This window comes from Petaurus breviceps, unplaced genomic scaffold (genome assembly GCF_028583685.1).
Source record: "Petaurus breviceps papuanus isolate PSGF00001 unplaced genomic scaffold, PetGlider_PUasm1.0 523, whole genome shotgun sequence".
Classification (NCBI taxonomy): Eukaryota; Metazoa; Chordata; class Mammalia; order Diprotodontia; family Petauridae; genus Petaurus; species Petaurus breviceps.
The window spans coordinates 2,081,179-2,105,021 of NW_027186356.1; the positions used below are offsets into that span (position 1 = coordinate 2,081,179).

The following is a 23,843-nucleotide window of genomic DNA, read 5'->3' on the forward strand; positions in this document are numbered from 1 at the left end:
TATTATTTGTAATATTTATTGTATATTGTATCGTGTATATATTTTTTGTATTGTATTATATATATTGTATTGCGTTTAGTTGTCTGTGCACACGGATATACATACGCTCCTGCAGAGCAGGGACTGCTGTCTTTGTTTGGTCTTTGGATGCCCAATGCTCAGCACAGGGGCTGGCACACAGGGCAAGGGCTCTTTGAATTAGCCTGCGCTGAAGCGGTAGACAGCTGTCTCTACCAGGGATTCTCAAATTATTTTCGGCCTTAGGACACCTTTACTCTCCCACAAACTGAGCTCCTCTTACTAAACAAAGCGCTTTTGCTTTTGTGGGTTAGATCTGTCGTATTTATCCCAGTCGGAATTAAAATGTATTAGTATTATTATGAAAAAAGCTCTGACCTCCCAGACTTCCTGAAAGGGTCTGGGGAACCCTAGGGGTGCCCTGAGCACGCTTGGAGAACCGTTGCACAGTACAAATCTGGGCTGGCAGATGCACAGAAAGCCAGGGCTGGAAGAGCTCTCAGGGGCCAATCTAGTCCGCGCCGCGCATTTTTCAGATGAAATGGAGGCCCAGACAGAGAAAGAGGCTAGTTCCCAAGGTGACACCAGTAGAAGGTGGCAGAGCCAAACGGTTGTGGCCTAGCTGGGGATGGACAGGAGGCGGCAATGCCAGAGACGTCGCGAGTGGGTCGCGGACGTGTCCATTTCGGTCTCCCCAGTGGAGGGACAGACCCTCCCCACCCCAGAGTCTCCCTCCTCCTCCTCCTTCTCCCTCCCTCCTCCTCCTCCCCCCGCCTTCTTCCCATCTGGGGCAGGTAGGAGGAGCGAGCGCTGCGCTCCCAGAGGACGTCCTCCCCGCGTCCCCGCCCCCTCCGCCTCCCGTCCCTGCCTCGGGCTGGGCGGGGCCGGCGGGAGCCGAGCCATGGCCACTCCGAGTCCGTCACTTCCTGCCCCGGGGCCGGGGCCGCTTTTCCTTTAAGGGCTAGGGGCGCTGCGGCGGCGGCTGCGGCGGCTGCTCGCTATGGTGGTGCTGAAGAGCCTGGAGGGCAGCTCGGCCGAGGCGGCGGCGACCGCGACCGTGACCGTGACGGTGACCCCGGCGGCGGCTCCTGCGGCGGACGGGAGCGGAGGAGGAGGAGGAGCAGCGGCGGCGGCCCCCTCCGGAGCGCCCCCGGGCGGAGAGCCCTACCTGTGAGCGCCGGGGCCCAGGCCCCACCGAGCCCACCCCGCTCCACCCCACGCCACGCTACGCTTTCCTCGTAACGCCCCTGTCGGCCCAGGTCCCCTCTGACCCCGGGATCGAACCTCGGCCGGGTTCTGGTCCTTTCCGCCCGCTGATCTGAGTATTTAACTGTTGACTGACTCGGGTCTTCTCCGACCCCGGGATCGAGCCTCGGGCAGGCTCTGGTTCTTTCTTGTCCCCCACCGATTTCAGTAGTTAACCACAGGCAGGCTCGGGTCCCCTCTGACCCGGGGATCGAGCCTCGGGCACGCTCTAGTCCTGCCCGATGATCTGAGTATTTAACTACAGGCTGACTGGGTCCCCTCTAACCCAGGATTTATGTTTGGTGTAGCTCAGGTCCACTCGGTCCCTAGGATTCTCTCCCTCTTCCTTTGCTCTCCCCTCCTCCCAGTTTCATTCCTGGCTCTTCTGGCTTTTGGGTTTGCTCTGGACTCCCCTCCAACCTCGGTTTTGCTCTGGTCCTCTCCGACCCTGTGACTCGTATTTTCTCGTCTGTCTCCCACCTCCCTCTGACTTTAGGATTTGCCCTCATGCTAACTCTGGACTCCTTGACCCTGGAGTCTCCTTTGTTTGGCCCTGAGCCCCCTTCTGGGGCAGGCTTCTCTCCGGCGGTCCCATCCGCTGCTCTGCCCCTGCCTCCCTCCGATACCCGCTCATCTTGCCCCGGTGTTTACTCCTCGGGCAGACAAACGTCCTTCCTCTAAGTCATTCACCTGCCACCACCTCTTCTCCACTGCTTGCTAGCCCTGGGCGGGGACCTTGGGCCCCTGGATTCCGACCCTGGGGGACGTCTCCTTTGATCGCTGTCGGGCCGGTGTTACATCAGGCCTGGCCTCCTCCCACCTTTGGAATAGGAGGAAGTATGGGTGTGAGGTGCCTGGCCTGCCAACTTCTTTTTTCAAATCTTTCCCTCTCACTCAGTCTGACCACACTTAGTCCTGCTTTCTCCTCCTGGGATCTCAATGTTTCTTCCTCACCTGAGGCCTTTTTCTTCCATCCCTGACTTTTAGCCACAGAATGTCAGCGCTGGGGAGAGGGGAAACTGGGGGAGGGGATGACTTAGAACATGGAAGGTCCCGGGCAGGGAACCTTTAGAACACAGAACGTGGGATATTGGAGCTGGAAGGGAGCTTTGATGTAATACAAACCCCAGGGGTTCTCTTAACCTGTGCATCCTGGACCCCTGTGGTCATCTTTCTGGTATGGTCTTTGAACTTTCTCAGAATCGTGTCTTTATATGCATAAAAGAAAATTCATGGGAGGGCAAAGGAAACTGATTATATTCGAAATCAGTGTTTGCTGACCTAAAATATACTTATCAAAAGTGTTGGGTTGTTTTTTTTTTAATTCTCAGACCCCAGGTCTAGTCTGACCCCCTGGTTTTTACAGTTGAGGACACTGAGGGCCAGAGATTGGAAGGGGACTTCTCCAAGGTCCTGGTGGGTCTGTTAGCTTGTAAACAGGATGAAAAGTCTTGGCCCCTGGGCTGTTTCCTCCAGAGGTTTCTGTGGGAAAGGTGGAGTGTGTCAGCAGCGGGCCTGGCCTCTGCAGAGTGGGGTGCTCATTGTGGGGAGGGAGCCTCCGGGCCTCTTGGGTGAATGTGGAGGCATATCAAAGGTTGCCCCATTTGGCCCTGAGGTGCTCCAGTTAAAATGGTAGCTGTAAAGTGGAGGTTTCGGATGTGTGGGATCTTGGGTGAGCAGCCTTGACTTTAAACGAGTCAGGGTTTCCTGATGGCTCGTCTTACAGTGGGGCAGCCAGTCTTTGTAAGGAGTTTGGAATGTGAAGGGGTGTTGGGGGAGGGGGCAGAGAGCGTTTGATTTGTGGTTAGACTTGGCTTTGAAAGGTCCTGCATCAAGGGACAGTGCCGTGTCTCAAGAAGGTGTTGGTAGAGATTGATTTCTAGGAAATAAACCCCACCGGACCTTACTTCTGCAAGGTCCCTGATAAGCTCCTTTGGCTTTCAGGGCTGTGGGGTGAAGCAGCTAGGGATATATTCAAGTTAGCCAACAGCCAAGAGCCCCCTCCTCTCACCCAGCTTTGGCTGCTGTCCAGTGCTGGGCTGGTGAATTACTGGATCCTTTAATTACCTTTCTGTTTATACCTCTGTTCCTAAAGATAATTGTTTGCCTGGGTCTCTGCCCTTAGACTGCTCTCGATAATGGTTCTGAATTGTAGGCTCAGCCCTTTGGCTACAGGGAGATGGAGCTTTTGGAAATGGAGTGTAAACAAGAAATGACTAATTGTACTTAGCCAGCTTCCTGGCAGCAGCCAGGAGCACTCTTTTCTTAGGACTCAAGATATGTCAAGGTTTTTACCTCCTGGAAAAAGTTCTCTTGCCAATTTGCAGGACTGGGAGTCACAACTCTCAGCCAGTGTGTGTTGCTGGACAGAGGTCACTTTTTCTGGTATTATTTTTGGAGATCTGGAAAGGACTGCCCAGGTTATCCAGCCCCCCCTCCCCCTTTTTTTAACTGGAGCTCCCAGGGGTTGATTTGACTTAACCTCTTTATTGGACAATAAATAGCATAAGTGGGAATCAGATTCTCACTCCCAACCTAGGCCTGCTTCCTCTGGTATGGCTGGGAACTCTTCCAATGAGAAGTTAATTGACTCACCCAGAGGACAGTGCCTGTTGATTGACTAGTAGAGGGACTGGGATGGAAGACAGCTGAGGAGATCAGCAGACTGGATTTCCAAAGGAGCTGAGGCTGAGGCCCTGGTGTGGTTTCCTTCTGGGATCACCAACCAGCCTGGAACCTTGGCAGCTAGAAGACCACTTTGGAGCAGACAAGCCATTCCATCTTTTTTGTTGTGGTGATGGTGGTTACTACACATATGGGCCTAGACAGTCCTCATTTCCCAGGGAAAATCTCTGCTTTCTTGAGTTTATGTTCATTTTTTAGGTTCTTGGACCTTATCTGATGGATCTTCCCCTCCCTCTTCTCACCTTCTCTCCCTGTCTATCCAGAGCCTGGGTTGGGGCATTTTTATAGGTAGAATCCTGGACTTGGAGTCAGGAAGACCAGATTCTTATTAGCTTTGTGATCCTGAGCATATCACTTAACCTTTGTTTGCCTTGTAAAGTTGCAATAACAATAACTCCTGTCTCATAAGGATAGGTAAACGGTAAAGTCCTTCCATAAACCTCAAAGTGTATTATAGTTAATATTATCCCTGGGTCTTAAAGTTCTTCTGGAGTCCGTGGCACAAGAGGTATTAATCAGGCATCTTCCAGAAGCAGAGTCTTCTGTTGCCGATCCCCCTCCCATAACCTCACCTAATGTTTAAATAACACACCGTGTCTGCCCTTAGGGATCCCACTGTCTTGGAGGAAAAATTCGGAAAACACTAATCACTAGGATAGCAATACAAGATATTTTGAGCTTGGGTCAAAGGATGGATGAGATTTCTGGTCTGGAGGAAAAAGCAGCCCTTCCAGGAAACACCCTGAGCAAGGCCCAGAGTTAGGAAAGCAGGGAGTAGGGACGGGGGTACCGTCCAACACGGCAGTGGCCCAGGAGGGAAATCACTTTAATCATGCTGGAAAAGTATTTATGGAAGAGGGTAGCTCCAGATTCTGAAGGGCCTTGAATGCCAGGCAAAGGAGTTTGACCTTGGCCCTGTAGGGAGCCACTGAAGGGTTTGGTCATTTAGCATTTATTGAGTGCCTGCTATGTACTAGGCACTGTACTAAATCCCGGCGATGCAAAAAGACAAAAATAGTCCCAGCTTTCAAGCAGGCCATAGGCTAATGGGGGAGACAGCATGCCAATGACTATATACAAACAAATCATAGACAAAAGAAGGCCAAGGGAAGAGTCTTGGGGTTCTCTCCTTAAGAGGTTCGGATTGGGCAGGAAGCTAAAGAGACAGAAAAGGGGGTAATGGGGAAATCAGGGAATGTCCTTCCCCCAGCCTTTCTTTATTGATTGTTTAACCCTTGGCTAATTCACTGACCTATTTTTAGGCTTATCTTTCCCATCTCTACAGTGTCCCCAAAGTCATAGAGCAATATTAAATTTTAATAGCTTAAAATTTTAATCTCCAATAGCTTAAAGTCCCCCCCTAAGACTTTTAGGACCCTCTGTTTATAGATAGAGTCTAGATATGTCATTCTTTCCATTTGGGGACTCTCTACCAGTAGAGATTGGCACCACCTCTGCAATTTATAATCTTTTCGAATTGACTGGGATATAAACAGGTTAAATGACTTACCCAGGGTCACACATCCAGTGTGTGTCAGATGTGGGACTTGGCTTTCTATGGAGCTAGGTGGGGAAGTGGATAAAGTACTGGGCCTAGAGTCAGAGAGACCTGAGTTCAAATCCAGCCTCAGATACTAACTGTAGTAATTCTCATTGATTGAGTTTCTTCATCTGTAAAATGGGAGTAGTGATAGCACTTATCTCCCAGGGCAGTTGTGAGGATGAATGAGATAGTATTTGTAAGAATCACTTAGTACAGTGCCTGGCATATAATTTGCTACTGTTTAGTCATTTCAGTCATGTCTGACTCTTCATGACCCCACTTGAGGTTTTCTTGGTATAGATACTGGAGTGGTTTGCCATTTCCTCCTCCAGCTCATTTTACTAACAGGGAAACTGAGGCAAACAGAGTGAAGTGACTTGCTCAGGGTCACACAGCTAATGTGTCAGAGGCTAGATTTGAACTTAGGGAGATGAGTCTTCCTGACTCCAGGTCCTTCCTCAGAATAGTATTTTAAAAGACATTTTTAGAAATATGTAAGATTACAAAAGAAACAAATTATATTGAAATGCAGTTGTCAAAACTATTTTTTTCCTTTTAGTTCTTGGATCACGTGTTAGTGATCTAGCCAACAGGTGTGGGTGGGATCTGAACCTTGGCCTTCCTAATCCCAAATCTAGCTTTCTGTCTTCCTCCTGCTTTATTTAGTCCAGCCCCTTTAAGATTAAATGATTTGTCTAAGATCACACAGGTAGTATCAGGGCTGGGTTTGACTTTGGGTTCATCCATCTCCAAATCTAGGATTCCTTCTATTCCATTAGTGAGTAGGATTTCCAAGTTTAAGATGCTGGAGGTGGGAACCACAGAGGCTTGGTTGCCAAGGCAGGACCAGGACCATACTCTCCTGGTGTCCAGGCCAGGTCCCTCTCTGCCTCCCATAGCGCTTTTCCTGGCTCTGTGGTCTAGGCAAGACCTTTGACCTCCCAAGGCCCTCAGAATGAGGATGGTTTGGTATACAAACTTCTGGCCTTCAGCCATCTGGGGCAGTGGCCCCATGAGTGGGGAGAACCTGACTTGTTTACATTTGAGGCTCTGAACCTTCTTCCTCTCTTTTTGGCCCTCCCTGATCCCACAGGGACCCTTGAGGGTGATTCAGCTTCTTTTATCTCTCTAGCTCAGGGTGGCTGTGGCTTGGACACCTTCCAGCTAGCGTCAGAGTGAGTCCCTGATGGAGGCTGAATGGGACATGGGAAATGTCATGGGGCCTTAATAGGGTGATGTTGTAAGGGAAGGTGGGGTCCCAAGGCCAGGAGAGTTCTCTCCCTGGAAACTTCCTGCAGCTTGATGTGGTCAAAATGGAAATTTATTGTTTGGTGTCTGGAGGCTTAGAAAGTGATTTCCTTGTGGTAGCATTTCAAGGCAATTACTGGAAGCTTTATCAACTCCCCTTTTAGAGGTGAGAAACTGGGCCGCAGAGAAGGCAGGGGACTTGTCCAGGGTCACATAGTCAGTAAGTGGTGGAGCTGGGATTCTTTCTCTTAATGAATGATCTGAGAAGTGGGAGTGTGGTTGTTAATAACTGAGATTTAAAAATGATAAAGCATTATGGTCTCAGTGGGTCTCTTGGACAAGGAATCATTAGGCGCTGGTCCAAGATCACAGCACCAGAGTAGTTCTTGAACTTTGTGGGTAGTCTTCTCTCCACTGAACTGATCTGTCAGAGCCTGGGGCCTCTGGGAAACCTAGACCTGGGAGAGACCTTGGAACACAAAATGTCAGATGAGGAAACTGAGACCCAGAAAGGGGAAGTGATTCCACCCCAGAGCAACCCAGTGTCAGCTCAAAGCCCCTTCCTTCAGGAGTCTTTCCACTTGTCTCCTGGTCATTTCCCACAATGGTTGGGGTTTAGTCTTGGGTCAGCAAACTTGTTGGGTCTTAGAAAACAAACCAGCTGACCACAGAGGCAATTGGCCCCCTTATGGCTCCCACTTTAAGAGATGCAGCTGGCAGGGGAAGGCCACCTATAGTCATATCAGGCCCTAGCCCTGGGATGGGTCAACTCTCCAGCCTCTGGGCAGTGGACCCAGGGTGTGAGACAGGGGCCAAAGCTGGAGGGTGAGACTGAACGTCATGTTCTAACAGCTTATTGACAGGTGTCCTTCATTTTATGAGACTGGGAGACCCTTAGCTTATTCCTCTCCCCATCTCCTCCTTAGAAGTAGGGAAATAGAATATTGACTTGGATATCCCATCTTCCGAACAAATCTGGCTTCCAGATCATTTCAACTGAGAGGGCCCTGAGAGCACTGAATGTCACAGCCAGCCAGGAAGGCCCTTAGAACATAGAATGACAGGGCTTAAACAGGCCTTGGAGATCATCTGGTCTCAACCCCCTCATTTTGCAGATGAGAAAACCTTGGCCCAGAAAGCAGTGACTGGACCTTGTACCCAGGTCTCCTGGCAACCTGGCCTATGCTCTCTGAACTACCCTGTCCCCATGTGCTTCCTGCTCAGCTAGGCCTGGGTATTTGGGTGTTTCTTAGAATGCATTACTTTAAATAATTTATTTCAGCTGCATTTTCTCTGGAAGGCCAGGGGACCCGGGGTCTGCTTCTCCTCACCTCTTTTGTGAAATGAGGAACCCTGTGTTCATCCAAGTGTCTCCCCAGGACACAGGCCCCTTGCTCTGTCTAATCTCTTCAATTAGCCTTGCCCCCAACGAGCCCAAAGTGGGCGCTGTCCCTGCCCCCCCACTGGGCTTCCTCTGAGCTGTCTTCAGGGAGCCGAGGGAGGCCTCTGCCTGCCCTGATGGTAATATCTTTGAGTAATTAAGACAATTTAATCGGCTGAGTGGCAGGATTTAGCTCCTAAGGCCTCTCTGAGGTGGCCCCAGAGGTTTCAGCGGATAAAATCACAGAGAAACAAATTGATTGGGCCATACTGTCCTTGTCCCTCCCCAGTGATCCAGGGGGTCTTGTTCAGCCAGAACTGCAGGACCTGGAGGCGATGGGCCCCAGAGAATTATAGAGGGGGCGGCTAGATGGTACAGGTAGATGGGCAGCTAGTGGTACACAGGCTCTGGAATCAGGAGGACTTGAGTTCAGATTCAGACACTTACTAGCAGTGTGACCCTCGGCAAGTCACTTAACCCCCATTGCCTCAACAAAACAAAACAGAGAGAGACCTAGGGAGGACATAATAAACATCTCAAATGTCTGAAGGGACGCAGAATCATAGATTCATAAATGTAAGAGCTGGAAGAGGGAGCACAGAGACCATCTCAGTCTGTCAGAAGCATTTATTAAGCACATAGCAAAAATCACAAATAAGGAAACAATCCCTGTCCTCAAGGAGTTTGCATTATTTCTTTCAAATTTATTTTTATTCTGAACTTAACAAATCTCTTACAGATGAGAAAACTTGTGACCCAGGGAGAACGGCCTTGACTAAGGTCACTAAGTGTCCAAGGTAGAATTTGAACTGAGGTCTTCCTGACTCCAAGTCCAGTGCTCTTTCCTCAGTCCCACACAGCTTCTCCCTGAGCTGGATCTTTTCCCTCCTCATCCCCCAGTCATGCCCATTGTCTCTTGTCCAAGTGTCTTCCCACCTCTGGTTCCTCCAAGGGCTTCTACCTGTGGTTGGTATCAAGGCCAGGTTGGGGGGGTCAGAGGAGAAGACGACATCTTGGCTATTTCTCTACCCACAGACACTACCACTCCCACCTCCCAAGCTCAAGGGCCAAACGTCTCAGCCCCGCCAAGCGGAGGCAGTATTTCATCAATCAGGCAGTAAGAAACTCGGACCTCACACCCAGAGCCAAGGGCCGAAAGAGACTGCAACGGATGGAGAACAGTGAGTTGGGACTGGATGGGCCATGTGGGGTTGGGGGCAGCTTATGGGGCCCCCAGAGCAGGGAGGGGACTTCTTTCCCTGGGTGGGGAGGAAGGGAAGACGGAGAAGGCTCACCAGTCTTCCCCCTCCACACTCCCTCTTCCCAAACTGATTTTTAATGATGTGGGAAAGGGTAGAAATTCCCCATAAGGTCCCTGGGGCCTGCTAGACTCTGGGAGTAGGATTTCCTTCTCAAAAGCCTCTGGAGGTTTGTCAGAGCACCCAGACCAGGTAAATAAGGAAAGTCCTGAGTTCCCCACTTGCTTTTCCCCGGCCCTCTTCCCTCTTCTCCCCATCTAGTCTGATCTCGCATTAATCTGAAAGAAAGATCCATAGTGTGGGACACCATGGAAAAAGGCACTGGCTTTGGAGTCAAGTACCGGGGCTCACTCAGATCCTGGCTCTGTGACTTAGTTCTCCACATGATCTTGAGAAAGCTAACCTTGTTCTCTGGGTGTCACTGCCCTCTGAGCATGGAGGGATTTGGATCAGAGGATCTCTTTGGTGCCTCCCCTCTGACCCCAATGACCCCTCCCAGTTCAAGTAGACCCAACTTGTTACAAACCCCAGGTTGGGTAGTCTGGCTGTTTTTTTGTTTTTTTAATCTCAAAGGCTTCTCCTTTGACAGGCCACTATTTGATGACCCTTATGGAGAGGGTTGAATGCTCCCCTGATGATGGGGACCTGGCCCTCCCTGCCACTCCCAGCATCTTTGCCAAAGCCTGCAGCAATGAGACCTACATTGAGGTAGGAGGCCCCTGGTATCCTTGCCCGCACCCCTTTCCCCAGAACTTGAGGATCTCCTGTGCAGGGGGGCCATTCTGTCATCCCATGGCTGAGTATCTCTTAACCTCATGATCTATTCAGCATCCTGAAAGTGTCTGGGTCAGATGTTTGGTTTGGTAACCATGTCTGAGCCTCAGTTTTCCTCACCTGTAAAATGGGGCTAATAATTCTTATAATTGCTTACTTCCCAGGGTTGCTGGGAGAAAAGAACATCTTTAAAGTTTGTTAGCCAAGTGGATTCTGAGGACTGTGATTTGGTAAAAAGAATGGCTGGGTCTCTGGGAGCTGGGAAGCCTGGCTTCTCTCTCCAGGCTCTGTGGACCCTGGGTTAAGCCTTGTCTCTGGGCTCCCTGCAAAATGGGGATGGAGTTACTTAGTTATGGAAAGCTAGGCCTGTTAATCTGTTAAAATCTCTTTTAGCACTGAAATTGCTGGTTCAAGTTCTTCCTGTCTACTCTGGAGGGTTTCCCTGCCCTCACCTCCTAGTGTTTCCCTGTTTTGGGCCAGCAGAGGATCTAAGGGCTGTTTCTATATCCTTCAGATGCTCAGCTAGTCTGGCCAAGTCTAGTCCTGGAATAGAACTTACTATGGGGGTGGATGGAGGGTGGTGTCTCCTGGTAGCAGTTTCTAAGGACACTGAAGCACATAATGGGGTGCGGGTTAGGGAAAAGATGAGACCCATGTAACTGAGAAGGAGTCAGGGTCAGTAACACTGACTTGGAACCCACAGACATCTCTTCTGTCCTCCCCCTATGCCAGATACTGGAGCTTGACCTCCCCACCTCGGAGCTGGAAGAAGGAATCTGAGCTTGGTCCCAGCCCCCCCAGGCTAGGAGAACACCCGAATCAGACTCCCAGACTCCTCGAGGATCAGAGAAAACCCTAGACGTCAGAGTCCCTGTCAGGTTTCTCTGGGAATCTCTAGTGCCAGGAAGTCTTAACCTGGGGTCCATGGAACCAGCTAGATTTCAAGGTCCAGAGAGAGGGGGAAATCATGTCTGTGTTTTCACTAACCCATAACTGAAATTGAACATTTCTTCAGTAATGTTTGTAGGCATCACTGGACTGTCAGGGGGTGGGGTGGTCCATGATACTGACAAGGTGAAGGCTCTTGATCTCAGGACCTGGGCTCATTCCCAGCCCCCAGTAGCCCTATGTGCCCCCCCACTTGTTTACCTATCTCCAGTGGCACCTTCTTACCCATCGCCTCCTCCACATCTTTTTGCAATATCCTATTGCCCCTCCCTGTTTCTCAGCAGACCTCTTGCCCCATAACCTGGTTTGTGGTCTGTGAAGTGTGGCAATGGTGCTTGTTGGGGAAAGGATGGTGGGGAATCCCTTTCCAGGTAGAGATTGGCCTGGATGGCCTCTGGGCTCTTTCCCAGCTCTGAGATTCTGAGAGGAGACAGAGGAGCTTTAAAAAGAAATATGATTCTCAGTTTCCAGAAACAAAGACTGTCACCATGGGGAGGGCCCTTAGAATGAAAGCCCCTAAAGCACCTAGAACCTAGAATGGTAGCCTGAAGGGACTGTAGGATCAGAGATCTAGACTGGAAGGACCTGGGAGGCTGTCTTGTTCAACCCTCACATTTTACATTTGAAACAGGCCCGGAGAGCTTGACTTCCCTGCTTACACAAGTAAGTAGGCAGTGAGAGGTCAAAAGACCCATGTGTTGTTCAAGGTCCTTAAAAGAAATGGATGAGAAAACTCCTGAGGTCCAGACAAGAGAAGCAGCTGGTTCTGAGTTGCATGGCTTTGTGCCATGTCCTGGTGGGCCTGTGGGAGGCTCCCTGATTTGGTCACATTGCATTGCAATGGGGAGCCCTCTCTAGGGCCTACACTGAGAGCAGCCTAAGCACTGAGAAATGACCGTGCCTGAGTCACACAGGGGCAGGGCTCAAACCCAGGCCCAGCCCTGCTGGCTTTTGTCCACTCTACCTGGCTGACTTTCCAGCTCAGAGGTAGAAAACAGAACAAATGCTAGTGCATATTTTTCCTTTTCAAGGGAGTTGGGGAGAAAAAACTAGTATGAGTCAGGCCTAGGCAGCAGACTCCTTATCTCCAGTTGGCCCCCCTCCCTACCCTTTCCCCTCGGCTAATTAGATAGTTCCTGTCCCGAGTTGGGCAAGATAGAAAGCCTAGGACAAGTTTCTTTATCATCATCATTATCATTTTACTGTTGTCATTGTTACTGTTATGGTCGCATCTGGAGCCCTTGTGTGCTAGAGAGGGCTGGTCTTAGAGGCTGGATCCCAGGGAGTTGAGTCATGACTCTTTTTTTTTTTTTTTAAGCAATCAGGGCTAAGTAACTTGCTCAAGGTTACACGGCCAGGTGTTTCTGGGTGGGTGCTAAGTGTCTGAGCCCGGATTCAATCCCCAGGTCGTCCCGACACTGGAGCCAGTGCTCTTACTCGCTGTGCTACCTGGCCGCCCCTTGAGTCATGACTCTTATGCATACTAGCTCTGTGACCCTGGGCAAGTCCCTTCTCTTTTCCTTCTCAGTTTCCTCTTCTATAAAATGGGTATAATCATACTTTGTGCTTGCTGTAAGGAAAGGGCTTTGTAACCCAAACGGCATCAGGGAAGTGGTGTCATCAGTGTGGGGGAGCTCTAGGGATGGAACCTTCACAGAAGGCACCTACCTACAACTTAGAGTTGCCTCTGGACCACTGAGGGGAGCTTAAAGAAGGTCACAGAGCCAGGTTGGTGTCCAAGGGAGGACTCAAGCCCTCTCAAATCTTCCTGCCTGAGTCTGTGCAATGGCCTGAGTTCTATTAACCCAATCATACTGCCTCTTGTCTTGTGACCTAAGCCAAGACATTTAACCTCTGTCTGCCCCAGTTTAGTCATCTTAAAAATGGGGACAATGAAAGCACCTACCTCCCAGGCTGGAGGGAGAGAGAGAGTGTGTGTGAGTGTGTGTGTGTGTGTGTGTGTGTGTGTGTGTGTGTGTGTGTGTGTGAGAGAGAGAGGGAGAGACAGAGACAGAGAAAGAGACAGAGAGAGAGTGTGTGTGTGTATGTGTGTGTGAGACAGAGAAAGAAACAGAGAAAGAGTGTGTGTGTGTGTGTGTGTGTGTGTGTGTGTGTGTGTGTGGCGGGGGGTGGGGTCCAATGAGATAGCATGTCAAGTGCTTTAAAGGTATTATTCCAGTAGTCTACAGAATTCCCAATAAGTAACTCCCTCCCCCATTCAGATCTGCCCCTGTCTGCAGCTGGTCTCACAGAGTGGCCTGGGGGCACTGAGTGGTTAGTGACTTGCCCAAGATCTCATAGCCAGCATGTGTCAAAGGCAGGTCTTCCTGACTCTCCAATAACGCCATATCGCCTCTTGTTATTCGAAGTTCATCTGTTCCCATCTTTTTCCATTGAATCCCCATGGAAATGGCCCTGGGACATGCTGCCATGACTCTTTCATAGTTATTATTCTACCAACTTGCACAGGCAGATACAAAACCTGCCTTTTGTTAGCTGAATTCGAGCCCTGGGATGGAAGCTAATCTTCTGATTTGTTATTATCATTTAAAAAAAATCACAGCCCTTCAAACCAATGCACACCTCAGCCTTGAGTTTCACAGAAGACATGCACTCCCTCCCCCACTGCCTTGCTAGTTAACTGTCTGCTGAGGCTCAGGGCCAGCTTTCTGGGCTGGGGAGCCGGTGCCATCTCTATCATTAGCCAGACCTGAGTGGGTGAAGCCTGGAGGCATTGCTGGTCAGCGCTTAGACTTGGAGACAGGGCTGGAGAAGCAGCTGGCGAGACCCTTCTTACAATAGCCCTATCTCTCCTTTCCCTCCATCCCCCTAACCTCTCAAAATTGCGTTCCTTTTGCAGAGTACACAGTGATGAGGGGTAGCAATTTCTGTGCTAAAGTCTCCTGTTTCTCTCGCCCTCTTCCTACTCTCCTTCCTGGTCACTGGGCCTCAATTAACCCTGGCTCTAAAATGGGATTCTTTTATTATGGAGAACCATCAGCCAGATCGTGGAAGGTCAGAGGCAGGTGACAGCTCTAATCTATAACCATTAGAGAGAGGAGTTCTGGCCAAGGGTACAGTCAGCTTATCTAGGTCATCTCTGGGTCCAAGAGCTGGGCTCAGCTCTTACCTCTGACCTGGACTGCCTTTTGGCATATCCTTTGTTCTCCCTGGGACTCAGTTTCCTCATCTGGAAAATGAGGGGGTTGAACTACATGGCTTCCAGCTCTAAATATAAGATGTTAAATCTTGTACAAAGGTCTTGGTGGGGTGGAGAGAACAGTGGAAGCAGCTATGGACCAGGAGACTCAGCTTCTGGCCTGGCTCCTGGCTGTCTCTTTTCACTGCTGCATCCCTTCCCCTTTACCAGCTCTAAGCAGAGGGTCCTACTTGCCCTCCCACTACCCTTACGGCTTAGAGAATCATTCAAGCAGTGTTTCCATCTGAACTGCCATCCTGCGTTAATTGTTACCGCTGGCGGGAGTTGGCCAGAGTCCTTGGGGGGTCTGAGAAAAGAAATCCTCTGATAACCAGGTTTTCCTAGTGTCTATCCCCACCCCCAGCCCATTAAGTTTTTTTATGGAAGCGGCTGCTGAAGAGGGGGCAGATCATGGGAATCTAGCTTTTTTTCCTTCCTTGCCTAAGAAGATGTTAGCAAGCAGCTGGGCGTGGCAGCTCTGTGCCCCATTGCTGAGTGGCCCAAAGAGACAGATTCAGCCCGAGAGGCCCTGGTTCTAGCTCCTCCTCTGTGCTCTGGGGCCCTGGCTTGACCCCAACACCTGATCAGAGAGGAGAAGGTTGGCTTCTCCCAAGGAGGCAGACCTAGGAGCAGTGGGTGGGAGGCCCTACTGACATCATGGGCTGGGGATGGTCACCCTCTCCTTTGCATGCTCAGACCCCTTCACATTGGCCAAAGGCTGCACAGAGGAGGGCACTGATGACAGGGAGGAGCCATTGAATGAAATTAGGATTTTTAGCCTGGAAAATAAACAAAGGAAGAAAAGGGATCTTTTAATTATGTATTTAAAGGTCTGCCAAAGAGGAGACTTGTCCTGTCTGGTCCCCACTGGACTCTGGGCAGAACCAGGAGAGGGGTCCTTTTAAGGGGGTCTGGAGGTTTGAAGAAAAGCAGATAGTTTTGATAAAAGGAAATCCTTTCTAAAAATGAGAACTTATCTCACTATGGAATGTGAATGAAAGGATTCCCCATAGGATCCCATACTTTTACACCCCTTCCCACCTCAGTGACCTTGGGCACATCACTTTTCTGGGCCTCAGTTTCCTCCCCTGACCAATGAAGGGTTTGGACTAGATGGCCCCTTAAGGGCCCTTCCAGCTCTATATTTTCAGTCCTAAGATTTAGGGCTGGAAGAGACCTTAGAGGCCATTTCATCCACCACCACCCCTGAGGGCCAGACATGCTAAGTGCAAAGTGTTAGAGCCCACATTTGAAACTGAGTCCTCAGACTCCAAGTACAGACCTCTTTCCACTGTAGCCCCCCCCCCCCCCCTTCCTAGGTCTGAAAGTTTTCAAGCAAGCCCACTTGGCCACTTGTCAGGAATCTCTTAGGCCATCATCTGGTCCAGGTGCCGGCCCTCTGAGAGCTCTGCCAACTCTGACCTTTGGGGGCTGGGGGATCAAGGCGGGATGCCTTGCTCCTCTACCATGGGTGGCAAAGGCTTTATGGGAAGGACCTTTAGACACTTTTCCCCTCACTCCTTTTTTTGCAGATCTGGAGCGATTTTATGAATCGATCCGGGGAGGAACAGGAGCGGGTACTCCTGTACCTGGAGGAGGAAGCCGCAAAGAAGCAGAAAAGGAAGGTCCCTGCTAAGGCTGAGGATAATCGGAAAGGTGGGGGCCCTCTGGGGCTGGGCTCTGGGCACAGGCATGGGGGGAGGGCCTGAGGAGAGCCTCTCAGAGTGGGGAGCTCACGAGGGCGAGGGCTGCGGCTAAGATGCAGGGAGGAACTTTGACTGAACTGAGTTCTTGTGCCTTTCAGAAGATCCTTCTTACACACCCCAGGCATGCTTCCAGAGGATTAACCGTCGCCTTCGGACCACCCTGAAGCGAGGGAGAATCCCCATGGTGTGTGACGATTGGAGCCATGGGTTACATCTTAAAAGCCTGGGATGTCCCAGCTGGAAGGAAGGGCCCTTAGAGCATATGGCCTCAGAGGATGATGCGCCCCCAGAACTCACAATGTCTGAGCTGGTTTGAATGTAGGACATAAGGACTGGGAAGAACCTTGGACATCCTCTAAACAGTGTTCCATGGAGCACTTGGTGTGCAAAAAGGTTTTAATAAATGCCCTTTGGAAGCAGCTGGGTGGGTGGTACATTAGATAGAGCACCGGACCTGGAGGAGGGAAGACCTGAGTTCAAATCCAGCCTTAGGTATTTTCTAACTGTGACCCTAACTGGCTGACTCTGGTTCCTTATACCTAGAATAGGGATAGGAAGAGCACCTGCCTTCCAGGGCTTTGAGAAGATGTTTGTGCAGAGCATTGCAAACCTTAAAGTTTTGGAGTGCTAGCTGATGCTGATATTATTACTATGACTTCTAGTAGAAGTCCTTCCAGTGCTCTGCCTGCCTTAAGTAATTAGGATGAAATTGGTTGAGTCCCAATCAGATCTTTTGTTTGAGGTCCCTCTCTTCACCTTATTTTTTCCTGATTGGTAAAAAGAAGAGGGTAGGAGCAGCAGCCAGGTGGCCTAGTGGCTAGAGTCTGGAAGGCGCATCTTTCTAAGTTCAAATGTGGCCTCAAATTCTTATTAGCTGTGTGACCCTGGGCAAGTCACTTCACCCTGTTTGCCTCAGTTTCCTCATCTGGCAAACGAGCTGGAGAAGGAAACAGCAAACCACTCCACTATCCAAGAAAACCCCAAATGGGGTCACAGAGATTTGGACACCACTGAATGACAACACGAAAGAGGGGCTCCCGTTTTCTGTTCTATGTTCTAAGGTCTCTCCTTCCCTCACCTCTGACATTCTTTCCTCTGCACCCCTCCAAGTGGCAGGCAGAGGTCTCTTGTTTTTTTTTTCTTCCCTTTTTTCTCCCTTTCCATATTTGTACAACTCCAACCAAGCACAGCATCCATAATAGGCCTTCTCATGTTGCCTGCCTCCCGTGGCTAGGTCAGTGTGACCGGCAGCAGCCAGGCTTTGTGGAGCAGGGCAGGCAGCTGGCAAGAGGGGCCTGTAAATTGAACTGTACCGGTTGTGGGAGATCTGTTTGTCCTCTAGTCTTTGTCTTCCTCCAAGGCTGGCGTCTGTGGCAGGTGACTTTCTGAGAGATCAGAGAGGTGGCCCTCAGGCCCCCTGACTGGCACCAGACCCCTGGCAGCCCCTTACATTTACATATAACTTCTGATTTATGAAGGGTTTTCTGTCCTTTGGTTCTCAGACTGCCCGGAAAGTCATAAGATTGTAATATTCTGAGCCAGAAGGAATCTTTGGATAGTCTTTAATTCAGCTCCCTCATTTTACAGAAGGGGTTGCTGAGGTCCAGAGAGAAGGGGGAGGAAGAAGAGGAGGAGAAGGGGCTTGATCCTAGGCTGTCTGACTCCAAATCTAGCAGTTCTATTTAACCTAGTTACATCTGGCAGTGTCAGAGCTGGACTCCCTGTTTTGCAGCTGAGGAAACTGAGGCTCCAGTGGGGAGTGAGTTGGTGGTAGTCTGGTGCCCTTTGTAATGTATGGCGCTATGCCTCCGCTGTCTCAGTGCCCAGGGCACTGCTGCTTCAGAAGGTACAAAGAGGTGTAGGTACAACACGCTGGGCGCCCTTGTGAGTCCCTGGGGAGACAGTGCGAGCACGTGACCAGTTGGAGTTAATCAATAAGCATTTGGCTCAGAGAGGGAATCGTTATTAAGGTAAGGGCTGGTCTCCATGGCCCCTGTGGTACATTCTAGTCCTGAGGTCCTGGATTCCAAGGTGGCTTAGAAGAGAAGACTGGGAGGGAACTTTGACAGGGACACATGGAGGAGATAGGATCCTCTGGTTTTCCCCTCCCTGGTGGGGAGCTCCACCTGGTTAGCCTCCTCAGTAGCCCCTCCTATGGAGGTCCAGGTGGGGGCCAGATTGGGGTTCCCCACAATTCCTGTTCTGACTGATGTGGCCTTATCCCTCTCTCCCAGGACACGCTGGAGGGTCTGGAAGGAAAGCTTCTGCGATTTTTCTCTGTCACCCCTCGATCTGTCTATATAGCCATGATGGATAGCAGGTGAGCCCCCAGCCCTCTCCCCAAGGCCTGGATCAGTGTTTGGAGCTGAGACCATCTCCTTCTGCAGCCCCCACCCCCCAATCCACTCTCCTTGGCCTGATTCTCCTTTCTCTTCTGGGGCCAAGGCTAGAATGACTTCTCCTTTGGGAGGCAGGGGGATGGGGGGGTTGACCTTTCTGATTGACCTCAGGTCCCCCCAGACAGGGTTTTATGGGGATGTTGAGTTTCTGCCCAGGTAGAGGTTTTGTCTTTTCAGAATTCACTTTGGTGAATTTTTGGCTCAAGCCAAGACTTGTACAGGGCAAGAGACCCCAGTTTTCTCTCTCTATTACCCCCAGGTCTAATGCCAACCCTTTGTTGTTCTTCCTAGCTTTGAGAGGCTCTTGCTTCATGCCCTCTGCCAGTACATGGACCTGGTCTCTGCTAGTGAGTACTTTCTGTGGACCTTATTCTGCCCCAAATCCACCCTACATCAACTCCTGGGAAACTCTTAGTCACCCTCAGGCCTTACCCTTCTGGTGCCAGAAGAAAGTAAAACACCTAAAGCCTTCATCCCAGTCTACGCCAAGAAATGAAGGCTCGGAGAGGGAAAACAAATTTCCTAGTCTCCCACATCCAGTTAGTGACAGAGGAGTCAGAATCCACTCATGCATCTATTCTGAGGCCCCTCCTAATTCTGACATTCTGTGGAAATAGCACAAGGAAGACCACTGAGTCTGAGGCAGGAGGATGGGCACCTCCCCCCAACCCCCAGGCCTGGATTTGGATAATTGAAGCCTGGGGGGTGGGGCAGTGGAGAAGCCTGACTCTGGGGCCACTGGGGAGCACTCAGGCTGGGCTTATTCTTTAGTTTAATGAAGCTCTAATCATTAAAGGGCTTAAGTGTTCTCTCTAATGGCCTGGAGGGGAAATTAGGGGGCAGAAGGCACTTAGCCTCCTGCAGGAGGTAGGGGGCGGTCCACATAGAGCAGCTGTGTTCTGCTGGCTCTTTTCTCAAGAGTAACCGAGGAGTAGGCTGTCATGGCAACCAGGCATGGGGAAGCTGTCTCTATGACTACAAGGTGGGTAGATAGAGGGAAGGAGGGCTGAGTTGGATTCTAGCTCTTGCTCTAAGGCCACCGGTGGGTGGTCGTCTCTTAAGCTCATCCTGGAGGATCTGAGTCAGGGTGGAGGAGGTGAAGATCTATCCTTAAATGAGTCAGAAAGCATGGTCCAGGAGAGAACCTAGATCAGGGGTCCAGGAGAGAGCCTGGATCGGGGTCCAGGAGAGAGCCTAGATCGGGGTCCAGGAGACCTGGGTTGTCTGCCATGTAGTTGCTGTGTGACCTTGGACAAGCTATTCAGTCTGTTTGTCCCTAGGCTGACCAGTCTGAAATGAAGCAGTTGGATGAGGCAATCTCTAAGGTTCCTCCCAACTGTGAATATTCCATAGTCTAAGATCACCAGTAATTCTCCCCCCAGCCCTGATCTTCAGTCCGCTGGGCTGGTAGTTGAATTGAGACAAAGAGTTAGGCCATGAGGTATATTCAACTCAACAAATACCTATTAAGCCCCTGCTCCATGTAAGGCCCTGTTGTAGGAGCCAAACATACACAGGGGATACTGAGTCACCTTCATCCTGGATGTTGCATTCAACTGGGAATGGGGATGAGGAAGTCAAGCTAGAGCTTACAATCCCGGATAAACAGAATGCAGGATAGGGAGGGAAGGAAATAATGCAGTCTGGCAGAAAATTGTAGGGAAGGCCTCCCAATGCAGAGGACAGCCTGGGTAAGGTAAGGTATCCCGGAGGAAGGGAGGGTGTTCTGCACAGGGCACATGGAGACGAGAGGCCATTCATGGGAGGCCTGTTAGCGAGGAATAAGAAGAGTCTTAGAAACAGAATGTTGCTCCTCTAACCTTGGGATTCTCACATTCTCCAAGGGTGGAGCACGGTTGACTTCTGAAGAGGGGTAGGCTAAGTGTGAGCCCTTCCAGACCAAGTAGGGTGACCCCATGAGGGTCAGCTCCCCAGGACTGGACCAGCTTGCATGAGGGATTCATGGACGTGATGGGCAGTGGGTCTGGATCAAGGCCACTTGTAACCCTCTGGGTCCTTGGGTACAGCCTTTTGACTGAGTTCAAGTTTTCAAATCCTTTTATTAAGGAGATTTGTTCTGTGAAGTTTGGATTCAAAGGACTGCACTTTAGGCCCCAGAGGGCCCGTGTGGCCTTGAGGCTGCAGGTTCTCTACCCCTGGTCCAGATGGTGACTGAAGACCCCTTCCCACTGAGATTCTATGACCCACTTCCATAGGCCTTAGAAGCCTCGGGATCCCAGGCCACAGTCCTGGGGCCTGTCCTTCTTCGTGACTGCTCAGGCTGTTTCTGATTCCTTCTCTGCCTTTGTATCTCTTTCTGGAAGGTTCCGACTTTGAGGGCAGACGTCAGATGAGAGTGAGCAATAAACACCCCTGCTTCCTACCCCCTGAGCAGCTGCTGTCTGCCTACCTGGAGCAGAGGAGCTGATGGCGTCCCTCCTTCTTCCCCACCCTGGTGCCAGGATGCCGGGTCCTCTCATCTCCCTCTCTTGGGAGGCGGGAGAGGACTTTTCTGGTCCAGGGGAGCATGGTCCCCAGATCTGTTGATTGTCATTGTTATCATCATTATTATTTTTTTTAAATCTACCCTGAATTCTGCCTGGCCCACTTTGCTTAGATCTGGGGTTTGCTTCTGGTGTTTTAATTTTCTTTTTACAAGGTACTTAAAAAGTCCTGATTTTTTTTTTTTTTGGTGGATTTCACTCCTGACCTGAAAGTCTCTCTTTCCTCTTTCCTGCCCCCTCCAATCTATTTGCCTTTTTCTTTGGAAAGAAGATCCATGAAAGATCTGCCTGGGTTGCTTCCCCCCTCAGATTCTTTGGGGCATTTTGAGGAAGCTCTACATAGCCCCTGTACCCCAGGCCTGCATCCCAGGCCCTGTGGATGTTTACAGGCCCTCTTTGCTGTGACCCCAGGGGTCTAGGCTGGAACAAGGGGTTGAAAGTTGTTCACTGAGCAGGGAAGACATCAGGTAGTGATCAGTCCTTCCCAGATCAGTGGCATCTGTCTCAGAGGGATGCAGGCTGGCAGGCAGGGTTTTATCATTATTCTTTTTTTAAATTTTAATTTTTTAATCTTTTGCTTTTTGGAGGGGCAATTGGGGTTAAGTGACTTGCCCAAGGTCACACGGCTAGTAAGATGTGTGTGAGGCCAGATTTGAACTCAGGTCCTCCTGACTCCAGGGCCAGTGCTCTATTCACTTTGCCACCTAGCCACCCCAGTTTTATCATTATTATACTATTTTTTTAAAGATTTTTTTGAGGAGGGGTCAGGAGGGTATAGGAGTTGGTTTGTTTTGGTCTTGGTAAAAGAAACCAAATTTGAGTTTGATTCTCCTTAGGATCAAGCTCTTCTCAGATGATCAATTTGTGTGACTAGTGGTGTCTCCACTGCCCCTCTTCTCTCCCCCACCCCCCCAGCCACTGAGCCATTCCCCAGACCTGAGGGAATATGGCTTTCCTGTGAGTTGATGTGACCAGCAGGGCTGGGGGTGCTTTTCATTATTGCCTATACTATGACCATAGTTTTTCTATAGTGTGTGTTATATGTATCTGTGTGTGGGTGTATGGCCCTGATATCTCCCCTCTCCCCCCATTTCTACTCTCCCAGCAGGGCAGCTCCATCCTCCATCCCTTAGAGAATGAATTTTTAAAAAAACCCATATTATAACTCTGGGCCCAAAAGGTCCTAGGGCTGTACTTTCAGGGGGTGAGTGTTTGTTTTTTAAACTGTCTCTGTCTTCCTGTGGTGCCTTTTTTGCAGACTTACTTGTTATCACTTGCATGACGGGTGAAACTGCAGGGCCCCTGGCCTCCCCTCTTGCTCTGGGTCCTGGTCTGGCAGTGACCCTCCTGGGGAGCTATTTGCCAGCCAGAGCCCCAGGATCCAGAACTTGGTGATCCTAGCAGGGGCCCCTTGGTCAGCAATAGCCTCTCTTGCCCACACTCACTGGGGCCTCCCCTCCCCTCCCCTCAGATCCCAGCTGTGGGATACCCATAGGGGACTTGGGCTGGAGGGTTGATGCCCCTGGCCTCTCTCTGTTCTGGGTCTCACTGCCCAGGCAGGCCTTGATGGCCACGGGTGAAGAAGGCGAGGGAGGCTGCTGGCTAGGCCTTGGCTATTGCTTGTCTTTGGGGAAGGTGGGTATAATAAATTCCTGGTGCTCTGTACTTAGCCCTGTGTGTGTATCTTTTGTTTTTCCCCTTTGGGGCCCAGGGAAGAGAGATGGGCAGCCAGCATCATCGGATGCACTGGTAATCCTTGAAAGTACCTGGAAGCCATTGGGGCCAGCCTCAGGCTTCCCAACTGGAATGGGAAATAGGAAGGGGAAGGTGAACAGCAAACCCTGGGAAGGGGACAGACAGTGCTGTCTGTCTGACATTCTCTGTATCTGTCAACATAAATTTCTCCATCTGATGTTCTCTCTGCCTTGGAGAATAAGAGAGGTTGGGAGCCCTGATTGGTAGTTAGGAGATCTGAATTCTAGTAAACTCGGGCAGGCCACTTCCCCTGCCCGTGCCTCAGTTTCCCTAACTTTAAAATGAGGGCTTTCACAGAGTATAACCTCAATATGGTAGGCAACAAAAACAACCTCCGTCCTAAACTGCATCAAGAGGCAGTGTACCAAATAAGGGAGGCCATATGCCCTGCCTGTACCTTGCCCTTGTAGGGCCATGACTGGGTCCACTGTTTTTGTTTCTGGGCACCATATTTTAAGAAGGAACCTTGACAAGTAGGAGAGGATGTGTGCCATGCGGTTGGGAGGGGCGGTGCGGCGGGGGTATAGATTAAGGAACTGGGGAGGTTTAGCTTGGAGAGAAAGACTGGCCCCAATTGCTACCTTCAATCTGAGGAGTCTTTATGTGAAAAAGAGAATAGATGTGGCTCACAGAACTAGGAATAGAAGTAGGTGGAGCAAGTTATTGGAAAGGATATTTTGGCTCATTTATCAGAGCTGCCCCAAAGGTTGATGGGTTGCCTAGGAAAGACATACTATAGGTCACCAGAGGGAGAGATTGAACAACAGCATGTCTGGGATCAGAGAGCTAAAGGTGGAAGGGCTCTGCAGGTCATCTAAAGCCAGGACCCTCCTTTTACATAAAGGGAAAAAAAACAGTGGAGGCCATTTAATTGAGTTGTCCAAGGTCACACAGTAAGTATCAAAGAGATCTGATCCCAGTGGTCTTCAAACAGATGTAGAGTAAATATTTTCCTAATCGGAGAAGGGACCTTTGAAATCATGTAATATAATCCCCAGGGCAGCTAGGTAGGGCAGGGCATAAGATTATCAAGTCAGGAAGAGTTGAATTCAAATTTGACTTCAGACATTTGCTAGCTCTGTGGCCCTGGACTTAACCTTGTTTGCCTCAGTTTCCTTATCAGTAAAATGAGCTGGTAAAGGAAATGGCAAATCAATCTTTGTCAAGAAAACTCCAAAT

At 50.3% G+C, this 23,843-nt stretch overlaps 1 protein-coding gene across 2 annotated transcripts; it reads left to right on the forward strand.

Moving 5' to 3' along the window:
• The first annotated feature begins 889 nt into the window (after positions 1 to 889).
• R3HDM4 (R3H domain containing 4) lies at positions 890 to 22,578 on the forward strand. 2 transcript variants are annotated; one of them, XM_069102045.1, is made up of 8 exons: positions 890 to 1,188; positions 9,156 to 9,301; positions 9,969 to 10,087; positions 15,833 to 15,956; positions 16,108 to 16,190; positions 18,241 to 18,326; positions 18,697 to 18,752; positions 20,730 to 22,578. In XM_069102045.1, the coding sequence occupies exons 1-8, from the start codon at positions 1,019 to 1,021 to the stop codon at positions 20,831 to 20,833; spliced, it is 888 nt and encodes a 295-aa protein (XP_068958146.1). In that variant the 5' UTR covers positions 890 to 1,018; the 3' UTR covers positions 20,834 to 22,578. The 2 variants fall into 2 exon arrangements, with proteins under 2 accessions (XP_068958146.1, XP_068958145.1); XM_069102044.1 differs by having other exon boundaries at positions 896 to 1,188; positions 16,105 to 16,190.
• The last annotated feature ends 1,265 nt before the right edge of the window (positions 22,579 to 23,843 follow it).